The sequence below is a fragment of the Pavona decussata genome, unplaced genomic scaffold (genome assembly GCF_977016875.1).
Source record: "Pavona decussata unplaced genomic scaffold, jaPavDecu1.1 SCAFFOLD_73, whole genome shotgun sequence".
Lineage (NCBI taxonomy): Eukaryota > Metazoa > Cnidaria > Anthozoa > Scleractinia > Agariciidae > Pavona > Pavona decussata.
The window spans coordinates 522,656-545,209 of NW_028145492.1; the positions used below are offsets into that span (position 1 = coordinate 522,656).

Consider the following 22,554-nt stretch of genomic DNA (forward strand, 5'->3'; position numbering starts at 1 on the left):
CATTTTATAAGAACATGCTGAATTTTTCAGGCTGGTCTTGTTCTTATAAAAATGGGTCGTTATTGGCCAAATTTCAGCCTGGTGCTCTTAATTCATTTGTTCTTATATGCGGGTGTTTACTGTTTTTCAAATCAACGTGGTTCACTGCAACACCAAACCCCCCATATGGTCAAATTTTCCTGACTAAAGAAAATATGAAACTTGTTGATAAATTCAAGAGAGTTAGTTTTGTTGTAACATTTAGGGTATCGGGGAAACAGTTGTGAACAGCTTCCTAGGGAGCATGCCCAGTCATAGGAGAAAACATGATCATGAGAATTGGAGATCTTCCAATTCTATCATAAACGCATTGAAGTTATTTGTACTGTAGAGCCGTTTACACGACAGGTACAAAATGGTACGGACCCGTTGAAAAGTGGTACGGTACCCATAATTTTTGTAAAAACACACCCGTTCTGTTTTGGGTCCATAGGACCTACAAATCTCTCAGACATCTAACATAAAACCATAAATATACAAAACTAATACCATGGAATATTCTGCTCTGGTCTAATTTTTTTGTGTGTTACAAATATAAATTCCAGAATTGGTCTTTTTCAAATGGAGAACTCAGAATGCTTTTATCGCTCTTTTTTTGCTTTTTCTTTCTTTTCTTTTTTAAGTAGCCTGCTGGCTAGCGTTTTCGTGATTTCTTTCTGTTAAAAGCTATTTTCTTGTTAAACTTATTGAAAACCGGGCGCGATAGTTGGAACAGAAGCTATAAAAAAAATCATGGGTTCGGCCTGTTATTAATTAACGGAGACATTTGCATTGTTGGGCAGTCTATCTCAGTCAAACGTATTTGGAATTTTACAGATGGTCAGAAATTAAAATCAAATTTATCAATCTTTTGAATTTGCGTCACTAATACAAACAATCCTCCATTTAATGCTTGGAGCTGGGAAGTACCAGCAATGTGATCTCAACCGTGTAGAAGTACCAGTCAAATATTATAACTTATCTACCAATGGGATAGTCGTTTCGTGCGCCATATTGCCTATTTGGTCAAGCACACCATCAATTCAAGCAGAGACATCGGGTAAAAACTTCTTTCTTTGGGAAGTAAAACAGGAGAAGGGGTTAACTGTTGAGGAGGTAAGTTTTTATTTTTGTGTGTTTTAATAATTTATGAACGATGGATCGATCGCCGATTTCGTAGTTTATATCGAGATCATGGATCTCGAGTTAACATGGCCGATTTTTAGACACTGATCTACCAGTTTCTAGTAACGCATGTAGTTTTTTTTTTATTACTACAGTTTTTGTTTTAGCAGAGACAGCATTGACCGTGGTGAGTTTATGTGAAGAAGTTTCTCCTTCGGTTTCGGTAATGTTCGGTTCTCGTTTCCGGTTAAAGTACCTGTCTAAAACTATTGTTGTCAACTTAGCAGTACAGAATTGGCAATCATAACTGCTGCAGTATGGTAGACATCTGGCAACTACTTTGTGTCCTTCTCAGCTCGCTTTTCAAATTTCCTTATTTCCTCGGCGAAACCATGAGTCACGTCATGGTTTTTGTATGAAAACGCATGAAACCTTTCATAAGTGGAGCAATTCCGAAGAAAGAAGTACCATTTTGTGACTCTCTTAATTTTATTATTTCTTGATATTTCACACGGTGAAATTTTGAAATTCCCTTAAATTTCGATTTCGAGACTCAAGTTTAGGACAGAAATGGTAATCGTGAATTACAGTTAGTCCATTAGGTAAACAAATTAAAGTGGGTTGATTTGGTACCAGCCCATTCGTTTGCTTCATTTAAGCTTTTTTCAAGGATTTAAAGTACGGACAAAATAATCTAAATAGGAAAAAACGGTTGGTAATTTCTCCCTAGCAAGTTTAAGCAATAATGCCCTGGAAATGCTAACACATCATGGCTAGCCGCATGCCTTAGCAACCGATTTTGCCATCCAAATTTTTCCTCGATCACTACAGGAGGTCTATTGTTTACGGGAGTGCTGTTGACAGTTTGAAATCACATTTTCGGTGCAATACGAGCCCCAGTGCGTTGTAAAAAGTCTACAGCAATCAACATTCACTCACTGCGTGCAGTCGAATATTTCCAGTTCAGTCAAAAACCTCCGGACAATTCAAAAACCCGGAGAAAAATTAAGTTTTCGTCGATGTGCAGCGAGTATTAAACACGGCAAAGCAAAGGCGACACACCCGATTGCTCGTCCTTATCAGGCGACTCACCCGAGATAAGAACGGCCGAGTACAAAATCTCTCTGTGAAGAAATTTTTTAATATTATTATCGGAGTCAGCTCACGAAGCAAAGGCGACGCACCCGATTGCCTATTGTTCTCAGGCGACACACCCGAGAGAACAACTGTGACCTAACTATGTCTTTTACCTTTGCATAATAAAACCGTGAATATTTAGCCGGTATTTTTGGACACTTTTGTCGCACTCAGCGTGGTGAACATTGATTGCCAGTATCTATTTTGGTCTTACCGTCTGAAATACTAACACGGTACTACAACAATATCATCATTAAAGGCATTTTAAAACTACATTTTGTGTTGACTACGATTCCAAGAGTTCCTACACACAAGGAAAATGGAAGCTGGTGATCGACGCCGTTACACTTTTCTCAAATCATGAAATCGCGAGTCCTGATCAAATATACAACGTAAACATATAAAAAATTGCACTTACCTTTGCGGACGAATTGAGGGTGACGATTGACTTTATTTATCGTTCAATTATTGGAAAATGATGTAGAAAATTACCTTGCCGAAAAATAAACTCTAAATTTGCATCGTAGAGACGATGGGCGAACAAATCATTGATGTTATGGTTCGTCGATTTAGGACCATTTAGCGCGCCAATTAGATTGGCGGGAAAACGAAAACCTTTAGTAAAAATTGCCATTTTCCGTTTCCGACGGTCGATGTGTAGTCAGGCTTCTGGACAGATCGCAGGAGTTTTCGTTTTCCAGTTAACTGGGCGTTTCCACAGAAGCCAAGCTTCACAAAGCTTCACAAAGACTTCATTGCTTTGCGGCAAGCTCGATCTAGACATTACACGCGACTGAAATAGATTCTTTACTATACTGTTGATAGATTGCTGCTTTCGAACAGGAATTCGATTGTAGCAACCGTCACTCAACCTAATTAGTTTTAACACCTCTACGCGGCTCCTGGTGTCTCCATATTCGAATAATGCACCTTTGCTGTCAAATCTGGTTTTAATGTTTGACCATCCCTAAACATGATCCGCAGCTGTTAGGAACCTCGTTGCAGTGAGCTCAATAGTGTAATATTGCAAGAAATGATACACCAGTTTACGTGAGCGCAGAAATAAGAACAGTGAGGAAAATGGACCAGAGCTATGTAAAATGAGCTTTGGCCATACGTAAATTCAGTTGAGCTTGGCCATACGCGTGCAGTTAGAAAACTATATTCATTTATTCTGTAGAAGTCATGACCCTTCGCACATCTGTACGGCTGGGTTAATATAAGACACACCTCTTGCATACTGCTAGCATCAGTGATGCTGAAGGCTTCGTTTTTGGTCAGTGATAAAGTTGGTGCTTCATGACCAACAGTAGCTGGCTATGAATCTATGCCATAGCATCCTACTAATGTGCGGAAAGTCATTGGTTTATCTGCTTTCCTAAGCTCGTGTCAGCTGATAAAATACTTAACATTAAAAATAATACTGAAGATATTCTATTCTTGATTTCTTTCTGTCAGTCTTCTAGAATTATTATTTATTTTAACTAAGTGAAGGTATTGTTACACCAATTCCACCGAAATGGTGAAAAGCCCCGGGACACTTCGGCAATCCCCTTTAAAGTAATGCATAGATTTTTTTCTTGGCACAACAGTAACCTAAAGAGAGAAGGATGAAATGTTTAGGCCTCCCGTTCATTTTGTTCATACATCACGTGTTGATGAGTCGAGGTAAGTTGTTTTAATTCATTGATGTCGTTAGTGTGCTTTACTTGCTTCACTGTGGGGTGCATGTTGAGCAGTCTTAAATGACGACCTAAATGAGGGCGGGACGCCAGAAATTAAGGGGCAGTGGCTGGTGGAGAGCGGGAACAAATAAAAGGCAACAAAATAAATATTGAAAAAAAATATATATTTTACGTATGAATTTCGGTTGAAAAGTTAAATAGATGAAGGGCGATCGAAGTTTTGAACTTAGGCAGTTGCGAAAAGAAGGCCGAGAAAACATTATTGCGAGATGGAATTCATGTCTCCTGCAATACCGGAGCAGTACTGTACCAACTGAGCTCATTGCGCAAAATCGGGAGCTCTCAAAATGGACCGTTTGGCTGGATAGCCCTAGTTGACAGAACATTTTTCGGCACCGCAGAGGTTATGGATTCCAATCCAATTCGAGCTTGGTTGTTCAAACTCTTTTCGCAACTTGTTAGTTGTAAGTTCCGCTCATAACTGCGATGATCCTCTATCTACGTCAAACAAAAATTAAATAACATTGTACAGCAGTAAAAAGTGCAAAAGTTTGGAAATGGTACGCAATCCTAGGAAACACAGAATAAGTGTTTCGGAAAACGGGATGTTTAGACCCTCCATACATACATACATACATACATACATACATACATACATACATACATACATATCCTTTATTTAAACACGATGGGGTTTAAAGCTCAGAGCTTGCGGGGTCGTTTGAAAATAAATACAATATGAAATTATGTTAAAATGGTGATAACATTACTTACAGAACACAAAATAATTGACTACAGCAATTCGCCCGTTTACGAAACAAACAACAGTTTTCTATCTTTCCTCAGTTTTTAGCTCAGAGACAACAACCAGTCCCCTGGGCTTGGATCCAAAGGTGGATCCAACATCATTGAAGATGTACGACCAGGAAATGGAAGGTAGCATAAATTATGTTTAACTATCTTTTGTGATTACTCAACAACAGCTTGTTTTTCTAAAGGAGATCAGTTTAGGGAGAATCATATGAACCTTATCTTTTATTTTGCCATAGGTTTTTGTCGGCTTGTTTTTTTCTTACAATATTGCGTTTGTTTCCCAGCAACATACGGCGAATTGAATCTGGGAATGGACTACTTCGAAGGAGACATTCTACTCACACAGAGACAGAAATATTCTATAGAAGCATCAAGAGATAGTAACAACCTTCAAGCAAGAGCTCTTATCAAAGACTCTAGGAAATTATGGGTTGACGGTATAGTCCCATACGTCATTGCTGATGACCTTAGTAAGTAACCATAATTGAAGTATTGGCTTTGCTCCGCAGCTGCTCTCTTTTCGGGATATTTTGAAAGAGGAACACAAGGGATAGACCGTGACTAATAATCGCATTATGTTTTATGATACCTTTTCCTTATAACAAAATGAACATTTAAATTTTACTCAAGAATCTGAGTCATCTCACAACAGAGAAAGGCCATATATAACAAGGTCAGTTCGGATATGACTCATTTTATGCCACAATGGCATGGTAGCAATAACGTCAAGAAAAGAGTGACAAAGTGAATATAAAAATATATATATGAGAAGAAGGACATACGTCACATTTAACTTGTTGTTATGGCGCTGCTCATCACCTGCCCTCTCGAAGAGGAGTATTTGTAGTTGTTGTTCGATTTTAGAACGCTTATTCTTAACTTTCACTTTTGAAATGTCTCAGTCTTGCACAGCCATTTAACCCACCCCCCCCCCCCCACCCACCCCCTTACTGATTATAGCCTTAGGGACATGGCCAGTCTGTTATGGCCAGTCTGTTACCAGAGTTTTTGCTCTTTGCCAGAACTTTGAGAAGACAGAAGTTCATATACAGATTTTTAACAATCTCGCTGGCAGCTGAATATAGATGCAAGGCATTTTGTCACGTTTACTTAGCTAAAACATGAATCTTGGAATTGTGTGGTTTCACTGAATCACTGAACTTATCTACAAGTGATTATGGCACCAATGCGCTTCATTACAGGAGAGGAAAGTCTTAATTTTGTTAAATCTGCAATGAGTGAGTGGAATGACAAAACTTGCCTTCAGTTCCGAGAGAAAACTGATGACGATGAAGATTACATAGAGTTTCTCTACGAAATGGGGTAAGTACAGTAATTCTGGCATTTCTACTGTAGCTAGAGGTTAGATATTGTTGTTACACACAGAATAAGTGCATATATATGTTGCAATCTGATTGGGGTTACTCAAGGTTCGCATCGAAAGAATATTGGTTGGGAAGCCCTGCCCTTAACCGACTCAGAAATTCGAATTTTAAAAATTGTGAAGAAGAACTAGATTTTTTTTAAGGAAAATACGACGTCAAAGACTGGAAAACTCAGTAATTGAGGCTTCAATGGTTTCCTATAGTGAGTGCCCCTTGCCTAAATTGGATAAGGTACCTTCGTACATTGATCCATGCATAGCTAATAAAAGGCAGTGGTTATGAAGTCTGACAAACTTCTTTGTTATAAAGTGTTTTCACATGACGTCACGACGGCCGTGTTGGGGCACCAGAACAAAGAAATCGCGGCCATGTTGGTGTCCTAAACTAAAACTCTGGAAATTGAACTCTATTTTTATGCATATGTTTCTTTTGTTTCAGTAAACCAATATGGCCGGTAGTCACGTAAATGAAAACACTCTATATACATTGTTTTTGTTAGGATTTTTGGCTTATTGACCGCGCACAGACCACAATAGATTTTAAAGGTGTTGGAGTAACTGACCAATATTTACACTGCCGTGTGAACATTAAGACAAAGGATTGTGCGCGGTCGCGGCCCGATAATCAACATTTTTCATATATTTACACTCATTTAAAATTATTCATCCTTCACGGTAAATTACGAACTCACAAGATGACCAGCTCCCAGTTGGCTTGATACATGTAGCTCAGTTGGTAGAACAATGCGCCGGCATCGCAGAGGTCATGGGTTCGAATCTCTTTCAAGCCTGAATTTTTCCAGGCTTTCTTTTCGCAACTGCTTAAGTTGCGTACTAACTGCGAGGATCTTTCTCCTATTTGATCTTTCATCCGCAGTTCAAAATATATGTTTCATATATTTACAGTCATTTAATTGATCCAACATAAATTGCAGCACCATTGTTTTCATGGCAAGGTTTCATTACAAGTCCCTCAATTAATCACGATTTATCTAAGCCCTGGTACTTTGGAACGAAGGACTTAAGCTGTAACTCGCCCTTAATCACGATTGACAGACCCGCTTTAAACCACTAACAAGCAAGGCTGGTGGAAAACTTTCGTTTATCTCTCTTCAGATGTTCTTCGTATGTTGGACGTATTGGCGGTAGACAAACCATTTCTATAGGCAACTCAGATGGTAGCATTACCTGCAAACATGGAAACATTGTACATGAAATTGCACATGCCTTAGGTTTCTTTCATGAGCACAGTAGACCGGACCGTGATCAGTATGTTTCCGTTCTCTGGAAAAACGTTGAGGGTGGTAAGTACTGACAACCAGTCAGAGAACTTTAAAATAATTACTACTAACAGTAGACACCCGCATAAAGGAAACTGCAGTTATTCATTGATTTAACCGAGTTACTTCTGTAAAACAACATGAAGCTATATGATATACATTTTAAAAAAGACTGAGCTTTTTTTTTTTAAACAATCTCCCTGTCTCGCTCCAACTCAAAGGCAAGTTCACAAACCACACAATCAATGTAAAATGGGCTAATAAAGAATTTAAAGCTTCTACACCGCAAAAGAAAAAAAAAAGACCGAAATTAATTTGACATAGTTATAAGAACTACTTCAGCCATATGATTTTATTTCCTCCCACATCCTTCCGTATCCCCCGAGAGTTAATCTTAATATGAAATTTTCTACTAGAAGGGTTCTCAGCCAGGTACATTGGTAACAGGGAGATGTGGATGAGGCCTCGTTGTCGGACCACAAAAGTCCCGCTATATTAGGCTAAAGCTGCAACGACCAGGAACCTGGCCCAAAATATATTGTCCACTCTGCTCTAATTAAAAACGTCTGCCCAAAAAAATCAGTTTCAAATCACTAAGAAGCGCAACTTGAGTGTTTAATCATTTGTTGCTGTGAGCCAAGAGTGAGTAAACCGAGACGAATACCGCATGTTGTTTATCACCCTTTAGGCTATGAAAAGAACTTCAGAAAAGAAACTTTTCAAACTGTGGACTCTCGCAACGTGGCCTACGACTATGACTCTGTAATGCACTATGGAGAGTTCTTCTTTACCAAAGAGCAAGGTTTGCGGACCTTGCAGCCTTTGGTTGCCGGTGTATCAATTGGACAGAGAATCGGTCTCAGTGAAAAGGACGCACAACAGGGAAACCTACTGTATAATTGCGGAGGTACGACAGAGTCCTTATAGAAGGCAGAGGTTAAACTATTTTGTTTGACAGATTATTGTTTATCGTATAGATGATCTTATCAATCCCTAAATTAATACAAGGAAGGAAAGAAAATGATTCGTCAACGACGGTTTGGACTATACCCTTTTTCATGTTGAAGGGCTTGAATTACTGTTAGTTGAGGCATAAAATATCAATTATTGATTACCTCGGTTTGGGCAGGGGTTTTGTTATTCCTTCGGGGCCGGAGAACTCCCTCTTCCCCTCCGGATCCCCAAGAGTTTCAAAGGTTAGACCAACGAACTTTGTTTGGAGTAAGGTTTCTTTCAGAACAATTACCTCTCTGAGTCCTAAACACGAACCGTTGACGTTGCTGGGCTTGAATCAATTACTCGATGATTTGCTATCATGTATTTCTTTGTTTTCTAACTAAAAAAACTCAGCAATCTATCAAATTGTCACATTTGAGATTGTTTTTGACGCTCCCTGGCCTCACTGGAACAAAAATTAATTTTTGAAAATAAGTATTCGATTTTAGAGTAGATCCTTAAATTATTTAATATTTTCACTTGGCTTTTCCCACGATTAACAGTCACATCTCTCTGCAAGCTATTTAACCGATACATACTCCCCGAATTAGCTTCATGTAGCTTATGTTGGTTAGTAATGATAAGTGTTCTTTTAATCATTAGGTTACTACGATCAAATAAAAACAATAAATAAAACAGCAAAAGGGTCATCGGATAAGGGGTTGTGGGATCGACCACTCCGCGATCACGAAATAAGAGTTCTTAGAAAAAGCAAGGTGCAGCAACGTAAACACAAACAGCAAAAGGATATACATGTTCCGAATAAAACAAAAGGAGAGTCGTCTATGAAGGAGGACAACGCAGTTGACAAAAACGTGAAGAAGAACAGCCACCTTAAAACGCTTTTCAGAACAAGTAAAAAGACCTCCAAGAAGTCTACTGCTTCAGATAAAATTTCTCATGCTGCAACGAATGGTAACAAAGGTAAATCTGAACTTAGTACAAAGAGTGCTAAGAAAATGGAGATTAAACCTGTGAAAACAATGTACAGCGGAGATGAGGCTGACATATTGGAAGGAGATGACGCGGAAGATGATGCGATATCCTACTCACGAGGTATGTGTATTAGCGATGTTGAAGTACTTTGTCAAACACGAGTGTTTCATCTGATTTCCAAACACCAGGAAGTGGAATGAAATAATATTTATGGCGGTAGGTACTTTTGCCGAGCTAGACGTTTAACACTTATTGCGTGATTTATTAACATTGCTGAGTTGTCTGTTCGCGCCGATCGGGCCTTCGCTTCAAATTTAGTTCGGTGTTCTGACGATAGAATGTCAGTAAATAACACTCCAGTCCTCGGTAATGATTGGAGACAAACATAAAGACGGTATAAGATCATGCTGTATTACTAATCGTTTGGAACTTCCCTACAGGGGTTAACAGTGCACCTATGCAAGCTCAAGAAACAGTGAATCAACTGGCCACTGACCGAGCAACGCTGGCTCAGGAAGAAGAAGATGCCGTCCAACAACAGGACAATGACGACATAGGTAATGGCGTGCAAAAAGATATGTGTATTTCAGTATCAATGAGGAAAAGTTCTTATGTTATGTAAACATCATCGCCTTGCATGGGAGGTATACCTACCCAGATTAAACTGGAAGATAGTATTAAGATTCAATCGAACTCAAGTAATTTCTGTCTTAGGGCGTGAGCGGGTTTGCAAATAAAAGAATGGGAACCTGCTTTACCCCTTCTATTGAAAGACAATCGATCTAATAGAAGGTTAGATGGCTGTGTGGCGTCTCAAGTACGTCCAGAAGAGAATCATAAACGTCTGCAAAAGTGAAGCTTTCAATATGCAAGCTTTCACGGTATACTTTTAGTCAGAAATGGCAGGCACTCATTTTTTTTTTTGTTTTTTTATTAGTCGAGCTGTAATGTCTAATTCCAACAGCACCCCAGTAACTGAAACTATAAGCAGTATCACATACAACTTACACTTTCCCTAACGTTCAAAATGTCATAAAGATGGGACAAAGAAAAATTTTGAGTCCATGAAGACGACATTTTGTTTTATGTCTTAAAGGTGAAGAGAACTTGGGGAAAGGATACTTTGAAGGGGATATGATGCTCACACCGAAACAGCAAGCCTTCCTTGATAACATCAAAAACCATGGTGACACACAAGTAGGGACTAAACGGGCACTCATTAAGGACACTATGTACCTTTGGCCGAAAGGTCAAGTCTACTACGACTTCGACAAAGCAGTAGGTAGGTTTAGAGTTTGGTGGTTATAAAGTTATTGAATTATTGAGAGGCTTGCAAGTCAGTCAGTCAGTCAGTCAGTCAGTCAGTCAGTCAGTCAGTCAGTCAGTCACTTACACTAACATTTACCAACACTGATACATAACTTTTTAAAACAAGTAAATACATGACAAGGTCTGACCCCATTATGCGCGGCACAAGTATATACAAACGTTGTGAAAAGTCGATTTGATTTTCTCAAAGGAGTTTTAAAAAGTGGCAGCTTAAGGTTTTCATTAATTACAACGTGCATAGAAAGCTGTCAAAGGCAGGCAAAACGTGAGATACTATAGACAATCAGAAACTATTTTAAATAGCAAGTTTTTAGATAAATATACTTTCTTCTAGTAGATGATTAATATTATGAGAATACGTAGAAAATGCCATTTCTTCTTTGCCGTGCTAAAATCATATCTGCATGTAATTGCATTTGACCAATCTCAATCAACGCAAATTTAGCAACTGGGAAATGTGCGATATGGCCTTTTTGTTACCCATAATATTTCAACCGTTTAACCACTAATATCAAAGAACAAATTCTCCCATCTTGCCACCATACTTTTTTTATAAAAGTGCTAGGGAGAGGTTATCAAAATATCAAAAAATTCACCTTGGGTGATTTTATCCTTAATTCCCATGACTTCAAGAGTTGAATAAATAAACAAAAGCTTCCATTTGGCGCGAAAATATGCTCAGATATTTGTCCGCGGACATTATCTGTTCGGAGAAGCGAACAGTTTTCCGAGAGCGAAGCTCGAGGAAAACTGTGAGCTTCGAGGAGCAGATAATGTCCAAGGACAAATATCTGAGCATATTTTTAAAGCCAAATGGAGGCTATTGTGGTTATTATCCTTCAAATATTTTTCGCAACATGTAGCAACGAGCTTGAGTATTTGAACATTTTGTTTGAGAACTGTTTACCGTCAAAAACGTTTTGAGCGTATGTTGTTTTCTGATATTGCTTTATCGACCAGCAGGTTTATGTCTCCTTCTGTCACAAAAGCAAACCGTTCCCCAATCTTGACATTAATTTTAATTGTAAACAAGACGCGCCTTGCAGTTTTTGAAATTGGGGAATATCACTTGGGGAATATCGTCGGATATTCCCCAGTTTTAGCTGGGGTATATTCGGTAACGTGAGGCGTTTAGACCAATCGCGCGCGAGCGAAAATATTTGATGGATTATAAGCATTAATATTACAAGAAGAAATTTGGTGCTGATCACTGTTTGGGATTAAAGGATTAACAAGTTTGGCTAATGGCTGCAAAATGCACTGTGAAACACGACGAAGATAACTGTAGCACTATGAGCAATCTAATATATGTTAAATTAAAGATAAATTCTGTTCTCTCTTTCTTTTTAATTTCAAGACAGGATTGGTAGACGGCGAGCTCGCGCAGCTATGCGTCACTGGCAGAAGCACACGTGTCTCAAGTTTAAGCGTGTAAAGGGTTCACCCGACAACCTTGGATACATCAAATTTGTGTTCGAAGGAGGGTAGGTGTTATCTTACAGCTGTAATACACCGACTGTCAATTGTATTGATGAACATTTCCAAGAACCAGGATTATCGTCTCCTCCTTCTTTGTATTTTCTAGTTGCGCGTCCCGCGTTGGTCGTGGTGGGGATAAAATGCAGAAATTGACAATCGGCAGTCCCGCACTTAGGTGCAAAATTGGAAATATCATCCACGAATTGGGTCACGCTGTCGGCTTCTTTCACGAGCACAGCCGCCCTGACAGGAACAAGTACGTTAGGATTCTGAAAAAGAATATCCTTCCCGGTAAGGACTTTGCTGCAACATAATTACAGGGGTACTCTAGCTTATGAGGCAAAGGTTTTTGAAATGCAAGAACTCAGAACATTTTTCTTTAGATCATTGCAGTGTGGTTGTGTGGCAATTTAGGATATTGGAACAAAAATTTGCACAGGCATTCAACTGAAGATTTTGTTCCGAGAAAGCTATTTATAAACTATTAAGGATCTGAGATATCATTTCTGACCCTCTTTGCTCCCTCTGGTTATTGCCACTGAACTGAACAGGGCTCACACCCTACGCAATTACAGTGTAACCTCTCGTTACGGAGACCTATCTATTACAGACAGTTCACTTGTTCCCTGACTGACCAAAATCCATATAAAGCCTACTATTCTAAAACGGACATCTCCGGCTATAACAGGGACACTTATTCCTGTCCCCTTGGTGTTCGTAATAACGAGGTTAGACTGTATAAACAACACGACCCCCGCAGTTGAAGCTTAAGTCTATGGAGTGAAATCGGGATTGCACCACGTATGTTACAATGGCAACCATACATTTCATAATAAGGCCGGAAAACCCATCGAAAGCCGACATGAGATATTCACTCAGCTTTTGCTCTATTGGATCATAGAACACACAGTGAAGATAGCATGTGACAAAGGACACATAGATTAGATGGGAATTCAAAACTGGGGAAGGCGCGGAGACAGCTGTGAATAGAACGAAATTGTCTTATCGAGAAAATGGCTGTTGAAGGAGCAGTTTAACGATATGATAAATTGAATTCAACTCAGTTCGTTTAGCTCCATTAACATTTGGAGGGAAGGCTTTTCAAAACAACTAGAAAAAATATCAGATCAGCTGAGAAAAATGAAAACAATTCGACGTGATAAAAATAAAACTAACCAGTTACTTGTGCCTAGACTGCCCTACAAGTCATAACTCAAGTGCATACGCAGGTTTTTCACATAATTCACCAGCTATAACAGATAAGTAACGGTCATAATTCCAATGCAATACACTGGTAGTTAGACCTTGAACCCAACCTCTAAATTATGGAAACTAAAAAACGCTTTGGAAATGAAATATCGGGATTCTTCTTGAGAGATATCGATAATCGCTGACTGCGCCTGGCCTAGCTCTTTTTCTGCAGCAACTAAAACAGTTCTCCTCCAAGTAGCTCAAAGTTCTCATCTTTCGTGGATTGGATCAGTTAGACCATCACGGGGTTATGTGGTTTTGAAATTTAAAATTCACAGCCATCAGTATAATATTGCCCTTATTATAGCTCTTTGCCAAGTGTGAAGACGTGGTTAGTGGTTAGTGGTTAGTACGTCGGCTTGGTGTTAGTAAAAGGGCTCAGTGATTCTAGTTGCTCTTTCTGTATCTATGTACCCTTAAACAGGACACATTGCTCCATTTTAAGTACGCTATCTTAACAGGTACTTGTTGACTTCTGCATGGGGAAACCTCACAAACTGCTAGGAGTTACATCGAGTTTAATTAGAATAGAATTGCATATCTAAGGTGATTCGGCCTACAGTTTTGACACTTTAATGTCCTGGACGTCTACTCGCCCCAAAATATTGGAGCGAAGTTAAGTCAATGGGGGAAGGCTTAAGCTACTGCATGGATTAATGCTAATGACCAGAAGAAAAATAGGTAAACATCTTGAATTTCATAAATCCTCTATTTTTATGATTGTGTGTTCTTTAGGTTACGAAAGAAACTTCTTCAGGTTTGGTCGGAAGTGGATCGACTCCAGGGATGTTCCATATGACTACGATTCTATCATGCATTACAACAGAGCGTTCTTCTCCCGCTTTCCTGTTATGCTGGACACCTTAATTCCTTTGAAAGGCGTACAAGTCGGCCAGCGAAAAGCACTCAGTAGATTTGACATCCTGCAGGCAAACTTACTTTACAAATGTGACGGTAAGCATGTTGTTTATTTATTTTTTTTATCTGTTACCGGTACCTGGGGGAACTTTTTTTTATCGCAGATTTAAAATGAGTGCAAGCCTTTTATATACGAGGTGGCCGGTCAGTACAGGAACAAGCCAGTGGCGGTTACATATCTTTACTACAGTTGGTTATCGAGAAGTACGTTTTGTATATTTGTATCAAATAATTAAAGTTTTCCAAAGTCCTTTTTTGAAAGATCATTTACCTTATGACCCAATTCTTTATCGATCCCAAAGTGGCATACAGTCAACTCTCGCCTTGCGGACACATCGCTTTTACGGACACCACGATAATACAGATAGCAGCTAAGTCCCCAGCAAAAAAGGAAAAAAAAAAGATTACATACGTTTGTACTGAAACAAATTCCCGCTGTTACGGACTGCATGACTCGCTATTAAGGGCACTAACTCGCGGTCCAGGAGCCGGGCGTCCTCAATAAAGGGAGTTGACTGTACTTAGTGTTGAAATAACCTAAACGTTATGTTACATGTAGACATTCACAAAATTAAATTACCCAAAACTGATGAAACAGTGCTTTGTATCTTTTGTATATTTTAGGAAGACAAAAGTTATCCGACGAAGAAATCGAGGAACTTAAACAAGAAAGCGAAAACGGAATGGATGACCAAGCAACCGAAGGTGCAGTATACTAAGCGTGGTTTTCAATAAAGTGTCGATAGTTAACCCATGACTTGTATACTTAGGTTTTGCTTTACTACGTTCCACGATTGGGTAACAAAACTAGCGCCACTATCTTGTGTACTTACTTCGAATGCTGATTGGTTCATTGTGTTGCTTGGTTTTGGTTTTAGGACGCTCAATTGAAAACCGCGCTACATTTAATGCCATACGACTGAATTACTAAAGTTGTTAAATTAATCAATTCCCCAGAGAGCAGTTTATAATGTTTCGTTAGTGGATATCATGGATGGTTTTTAATCAATATCAAGGTTGGTGAAGTTCAACTCTGGATTAGGCCAGAATTAGCTTTACACCGTCAGAAAAATTTTCAACATTTTTGTTAACTGATTATTCAGCTGAATATTCATCTCTACCGTAACAGTTATGGTTGTTGGATTGACTTGTCTCTGGTTCTCGCCTTTGCTCCAAGAGTTCTTTCCCCATTCTCCGGTTCTCCTCACAGTCCCAATTCGACCAGATAACAGTCTTTCCTATTAGTTTTTTATTTTTTTATTTTTCAGTATTCTGCGCGGATGTTTATGACCGCGACTCTTGTGAAGAAGTAAAGACTCGCGGCTACTGCCAGAAATTTCCACACAGCATGAGAACCACGTGCGGGATCACGTGCAACTTGTGCGGTAATCACATGATATACGATTTTCAGCTTGTTGTCGTCATAGTTGTAGCCACCAACTTAATCCAATGCTTTTCTTCACCCTAACCCTAACTTAACTAAGCTAACCCCGAATAATTGCTAACTAATCCCCTAGTAATAATAACTTAAGTTGAGCAATTAAAAGAAATCAGTGTGAGAAAAAGCAATACAAAGGCCTGATCCATTTCCGTATATCCGAGATTGATTAAATAATCAAAAACATACAAATTAGCTTACATGAAAACATATCCTAAGATCAGAATCTTGGAAATAAACTTTGAACAGTTTTTGTTTTCAATTTATTGTCGTCTGTTTAGGTTTTGTCACTGAATCAAACACATGGCCTCGTTTGCAAACTGAGAGGCGAGATACAGTTGTGGTGACGTCATCACATCGGTCACATTTATAAAATTCATTCCCCTTTAAATCCATAAATGTTTAAGCGAAAAAATACAAATTCGACGTCATTGAACTTGTAGGAGGTAAAAACCAACAGACTCAAAGAGGATTGAGCATCAGATATCACGTGACACGAAAAAGTTTGGTCAGCAAATTAAAGAGGTCACACTTTAAGGAAGATGCAGCTTATAAGCGAGTGCTTCCTCAGAAGAGGCCTCGAACTTCTTAGCAGCTTCAGTTTTGAGCATAATAAAGGTACACTTTGTGTTCTCTTGCTTAGTTGTGGCCCAACATGCGAATCAAAATAACAGGCAGTCAAAATAGTGACGACGTAAACTAATCTGAAGTAACCTGGACTAACTTTCATTTAACGAATATAACAGACTTGTTGAAATAAATAAATAAATAAATAAATAAATAAAAAATAAATAAATAAATAAATAAATAAATAAATAAATAAATAAATAAATAAATAAATAAATAAATAAATAAATAAAAATAATATGAGCAAATAAGCAAAAAAAAAAGAAATTCATCTATGGGGAGCCTAAAGACATGAAAATCCAAGGAAATGGTTTGGGTTTTTGTTCAACCTCCAATAAAAACGCATGAAAAAAAAAAAAAAAAAAACTGCAATTGCTAGAAACCACCCGCCCAATTAAAAATTTTCAGTTGTCAATTATGAGTTAAATTAGCTGGATCTGGTATTGAGGGAAAGTTAGGCTGGAGTTGACGCAAACCTCACTGCTTTTCATACAACAACATGTAATTTTCATATGACAAACAGTTCCATGTATATCAAAACAGAGTAAACAGTCTCCTTGTCTCCATTCTGGGACAACATATAAACGTATATGCAAATAGTTAAAACATTGATCTAAAATGTAGACTTCGAATAGGCATACACGCTTTTTTTTTTGTATGTAGATATAAGAACATTGATTTTTTTCCGGCCCAGGCTGAATATCCTTATATTTCTGCCGATGTTAAGCTGAAAATATTCTTGTGAATATTCTTAGATTATAGCGTATGACATTTCCGTTTTAAAATGTATTGGGCCGGGTTGTTCGAAAGCCGATTAACGCTAATCTCCGATTAAAAGTTAACCGAGGTTTTCATCTCGCTCAGTAAAAATGATTTTAAAGGCTCGTTTTAAGCTATTGGTAAAGAAAAGTCTAAGGCAAAACTAAGGGATAAAAATCTTTTGGACGAATCCTTACGGATTAGTAATTATACTCGAATCAAAGTTCACGTTAACCCAGGATTAGCTTAATCGGGTTTCGAACAACTGGGCCTTGGAGTATTAATTATAAAAGTTTTTGGTGTCCAGATCTGTATCGAACTGTCATTAGCATCGAACATTTGGCTAGTGCATGTTTTTATCGCTTTATTGACTAGTTTTGGCGTTTAGAGAAAGGAAGAATTTTATACGGTTTCGTTAAAAACGTAATTGTATTATATTTACAGTTTTTCAACACATAAGTTTCAAAATCTCAGCCTCAGGTTTATTCTTAAAATATTCTTAAAATTTCGCAAATTTCAGCCTCGACATTCTTATAAAACAAATTCTTATAAGTCCCTTATTTTTCTTAGAGATGTTAAAACAGGAAAATTGCAAGGACACGCGATGCTTCTCCTCGCGGGAAGAATTTTCGCCAGCGCTCGTTGTTGTTGTTGTTTTGTTTTTTTGCTTACTTTGCTATAAGGGATTACTCTTGTCCTCTTGGTCTATTTATATAATGACGCATAGGTTTCTTTGTAAGCATCCAAAAACATTAAAAGTCTTAGACTGGTAGAAAAACAAGTGCGTGATAAAGTGTTAACTTGTATAGTAATCATGTGACAAACGATTTTCAGCTTCTTTTGGTCACATTTTGCCATCAGCTTTAAATTCTAATGCTGACTTAACCTTTAATTTTTTTTTCTTTACAAAGGAATGAAAGTTCACAAGCAACAGTAAATCTACAGAAGTCAAGGAGACGATTCTATTCCTCACAGCAAGTATTCCCGCTGGCTGTCAAAGTTTTTTTCATTTGTATGCTTTATTTTGCTTGTTATTCCTGGCCAAATCGTAGCCTCCTTTAAAAATCTTGAATTTTGAGATGTTTCATAAAATTTAAAATTCTTCTAAATTACTTGTCTATTTATTTACTTTATTATCATTATCATCATCACCATCATCATCATCATCATCATCATCACCATGATCTTTGGTTTTTAGTTCTGAGTATTAAATGTAAGTGGTACGTCAAAACATTAGCCAAAGTTTTAAGAATTTCCTGAATACATTCCCAATAGCCCCCTAATTCCATGACTTTGTTTCTGGGTTCTCAGGGGCCGTTTCTCAAAAAGTAAAACTGAAACTTATAATTACTGGGCCCAAAAACTATTTTATGTGCGCAATGTTTCACAAGAGAGATTCAATTAATATTTTTTATTGGTCTTTAAAGCCAAATTTTAATTTTATTTTATGAGTAAACGTAGCAGGTTCGTACTGGAAATGATCACTAATGGGTAAAAAATGGATTTAAAAAAAGCATATTTGTTATTGACAAGTAAGTTAAGACACGTTCGAGAAACGCGCCCTTTGTAATTTTGTTAGTGCTTTGGAAAGTGATAATTTAGGTAAAAATGAAAAAGGCTGCAATTGATGCTGAGCGCCGAAGTTATCTTCAGTTCATCATCAGAGTCAAATAAATCGTAGAACGTCTCTTGATTATTTGTCCCTCAACTTGTTGACAACTCAGCTTAATAAGAAGCGAATTTACATGTACCAGGGCTGTCCGGTAGACACAAGAATACCACCATGGTACGATGCACTGGTGATGTGTTCAGCGACTCCACAGATGAAATTAACAACAAGTTTCTCATTAGGATTTACCCTCGTCCAGATCATTAATAGAGAATCATGGGTTCAATCACTTTTATTACACCTGAGAGAGTCAACATTCATTACCGAATAAAGACTAGAATTAGTTAGCTGTCTGTGATAACATTGAAATCATTGAAGTACACCTTTGGCCTGTTCTAGCTTCCCTGGAGCTGGAAAGTTTATAAATAAAATTGACACTGAAATCCAAATTGTAAGTGACTTTGTTTCTGATAGGCACACCCACATTGTCACTGAGTGGATGCTAACAACAATCACTACCTGGATATGACAATAACTTAGATTTCTGAGCTACTGGAATCCCAGTGACCAGTTACAAGTTCTGGCCATTTCGAAGTCATCAGTTAAAATTTAAGCCATTTCTCAGATATCAGTTAATATATATTATTTTCCGCTATTAGTCTGGCATGCCATTTCTCAGCTGGCGGTTAAAAGTCTGGCCAATTAAACCCAATCCAGACCTTGCATTATGGCTGGTATGGGTGCAGTCAGAGTTTATAGCTTTGTTTGAAAAGTGGTCAGTGAAGTTGCACAAATGTGCGACACATCCTTATCAGTACCAAAAACAGATAGTACTATTTCTGGGAGGAATCATTGCAATAGATGTGGACACAAAGAACAACTGTACATTAGGAAAACTAGTAGTAGACGGCAACTCAAAGTGATAACAGTTCTCTCTATTTCACTTACTTCAGGAATTTAACCTTCAATCAGTAAAACAAACAAACAAATGAACTAATTTTCTTTTATGCTGACCTCGTAACGTAAGTTAACATTAAACATTTCTTTTGCTTTTTCATTTTTTTTTTCTTTTTTACCTTTTTTGCCAGCTATCTAGAACCTAAATTAGCCAGGGAGCTAACAAGATAACCAAATGGTTCATTTAGCTTCCTTGCTTGCACATTATTTTAACTAATAACTAATTTAATTCTATGTATTACCACAACAAGATTGTAAGAATTGTAAAAAAAAAGCACAAATAAAGATTATTATTATTATTATTATTATTATTATTATTATTATTATAATTATTATTATTATTATTATTATTATTATTATTATTATTATTATTATTATTATTATTATTATGAATAAGTATAATATAACACCACTACAAAAAAATTTATCTTCCAACAGATGTGAAAAAATGGGCATAAATTGCCAAGTTGCATTTGCTTACTCCAGACATTCGTAAGCAATAGTGCATTATTCCAAGGCTAGAGGATTCAGTAGAAACTTTATGAGAAACACATTCTCAAACTCATTAATAATTCATCATAAGAAAACAAAGAAAATCACGACTGTGACCGTGGTTTGGATATGTGTTCCTAATTACCATAAAATTTTGCCAACTTTGGCCTTGAATTTCTCCAAGAATTATCGATCATTTGAGAAGCCATATCAAACATTCGAAACTGCGTTTCATCTGATAACCAAACACCTCAAAGTCGTTTACTGAAAAAAAATTTGCCGCGCCTCGTTTTTTCAACCTACTTCTAAGTGTTTGGATAACACACCTTCTCGTGTTTGATACTAGTATATCACTTGAAAATAAAGCTTACCTTACAAGACGAGGTCCAAACTGTTCATCGACTCAAGTTGAGCCGATGAAAAATTAAGCGAAGAATAGTAAAACAACCAAGCAAAAAACTGAGTGAAATGCAATCTTTCATCTTCAGCATTGCTACATTATCGGTGAAAATTAGTATCCTAGCTTGGATAAAAGTAGACTGCTGTGACTCACGGCTGTCAGTCCATTGGTAACACTCCCGTAACAGATACTTCTCTGTTATCAGTTCAACGGCCGATTATACAGTACAGGAGATGCACATCAGGGGAAAGGATTTGATAGGAGATATTATTTACCAAAAACAATTTAATTGTCATGCAGCCGGTACGGTATTAGAGCCTTTTGTGAACTTGACCGGTCACAACTAATTAGTGTACGGTCGAACCTCCACTAACGGCCACCTCTCCACAACGGCCACCTCTCTACAACGGCCACTTTTTTTTGTCCCGGCGGACAGTCCATACATTACCTCTTGTTTAAATCTCTCTACAACGGCAACGGCCACTAAAGTGCGTCCCCAACTGCCAAAATAACCTCTCAACAACGGCCACTGCACAGCTCTTTTTTTGTAAAAACAAAACCTTTTTTTATAAGTTGATGCAGTAATCGACATTTGTCTCAAGCAGTTTAAGGCCTGGGTTTGAAGGGTGTTAAGAAATTATGAATGATCCCCTATATCTTCGGTTTCTCTGCCTAGAACAGGATGAAATTTTCCCTGAAAATTATACTTGATGTTTACTTTTGCCTTAACGTATAATTTTGATCACGTGACACATCACGTGACCAAAAAATGAAATTTACGTAAATCGACGATATGGCGGCGAATTTTCTTTATATAGATAACTGAATTAGTGTTTCCGAAGCAGATTTTAAATATTTAACTTTCTACGTTTGGAATGAATGTCCTTAAGTTTTTAAATTGGAGAAATTAACAATCAAAGGTTGAATTGTGAACTAAAAAATGACCTTTGTGCTGATTTATTTTTTCTGGAGAACAATGGACGATCATTCCAAACGTGAAGCGATGGAGATATTTAATCTTTATTAGGAACGCGTTTTTGTTTGATGTTTTCTCTTAAAACCGTAGCCTACCTGTCAAATCTTTGCTTTTTTCACAAAAACGATCACGTGACATGTCACGTGATCTATAGCACTACTTATTATGCTTAGAAATTTTCAGAATGATAAGATCTTTTTATCTGCCAAATTTCAGTTCAGTGCCATTGAATTTGCTAAAGTTATCTAGAATAAACCATTTTTCCTCTTAAAAGCCCTTAACCCAGGACTTAAACTGCTTGAGGTCTTCGGAACATACGTTTCTGTATCCATTTTAATGATATACGTATTTTGATTGTGTTCCATTTATATGCTGCAGTAAGCATAAATTGTCTACAATAATACAGGCAGTCGGCGAATGTTGCGAACCTTGCTCGTTTCGTCTTGTTAACATTTTGATTCATTTACGTTTTATTGTGTATTTTATCTGTATATATTATTTAAGATTGGATTGCCATTATAGGCTACAGTAAGCATGAACTTAATTGGCACAATAAACATGTTGCACTTCCCGAAAAAAAAGGTGTCATATTACACCCCTACCTCCCCATAACGGCCACCTCTCCACAACGGCCACTTTCTTCTGTCCCGAAAATGGCCGTTGTGGAGAGGTTCAACTGTACTTTGTACAATGAGGAGCAATTTGTAGCTGGACCTTCGTCTGCTCAGTGGGTTTTAATTAGTAGTGTACTGAGTAAAAAAAGTGCAAGAAAAAAAAATATCTAAATATTTCTTTTATTCAGTACATGGCCGCGGTAAAAATCTATTAGTGGTAAAATACTTGTTGCGCGATCAGCCTTCCACCTTGAAAAAAAGATTATCTTTTATACCGTGATACATCGGTTATCGATACGATATTAGTATTTGGTGAAATTTTCTACAAAAT

At 37.6% G+C, this 22,554-nt stretch overlaps 1 protein-coding gene across 3 annotated transcripts; it reads left to right on the forward strand.

Moving 5' to 3' along the window:
- The first annotated feature begins 982 nt into the window (after positions 1-982).
- LOC146476728 (uncharacterized) lies at positions 983-20,044 on the forward strand. 3 transcript variants are annotated; one of them, XM_085114214.1, is made up of 17 exons: positions 983-1,150; positions 3,890-3,948; positions 4,812-4,901; positions 5,063-5,248; positions 5,981-6,101; positions 7,279-7,466; positions 8,131-8,349; positions 9,042-9,494; positions 9,815-9,931; positions 10,471-10,656; positions 12,061-12,187; positions 12,289-12,473; positions 14,169-14,387; positions 14,976-15,056; positions 15,620-15,736; positions 16,197-16,407; positions 18,087-20,044. In XM_085114214.1, the coding sequence occupies exons 2-16, from the start codon at positions 3,891-3,893 to the stop codon at positions 16,379-16,381; spliced, it is 2,532 nt and encodes an 843-aa protein (XP_084970340.1). In that variant the 5' UTR covers positions 983-1,150; position 3,890; the 3' UTR covers positions 16,382-16,407; positions 18,087-20,044. The 3 variants fall into 3 exon arrangements, with proteins under 3 accessions (XP_084970340.1, XP_084970341.1, XP_084970343.1); XM_085114215.1 differs by having other exon boundaries at positions 985-1,134; positions 3,873-3,948; positions 16,233-16,407; XM_085114217.1 differs by lacking the exon at positions 16,197-16,407 and having other exon boundaries at positions 987-1,134; positions 3,873-3,948.
- Positions 20,045-22,554: the final 2,510 nt, after the last annotated feature.

What these genes read in the sequence shown, in the direction of transcription:
- LOC146476728 (XM_085114214.1), top strand. Translation starts at nt 3,891, where the DNA reads ATGAAATGTTTAGGCCTCCCGTTCATTTTGTTCATACATCACGTGTTG. An exon ending in GTACGACCAGGAAATGGAAG is followed by an intron (nt 4,902 to 5,062) that starts GTAGCATAAATT and finishes TTTGTTTCCCAG; the next exon opens with CAACATACGGCGAATTGAAT. An exon ending in GAAAAAGAATATCCTTCCCG is followed by an intron (nt 12,474 to 14,168) that starts GTAAGGACTTTG and finishes TGTGTTCTTTAG; the next exon opens with GTTACGAAAGAAACTTCTTC.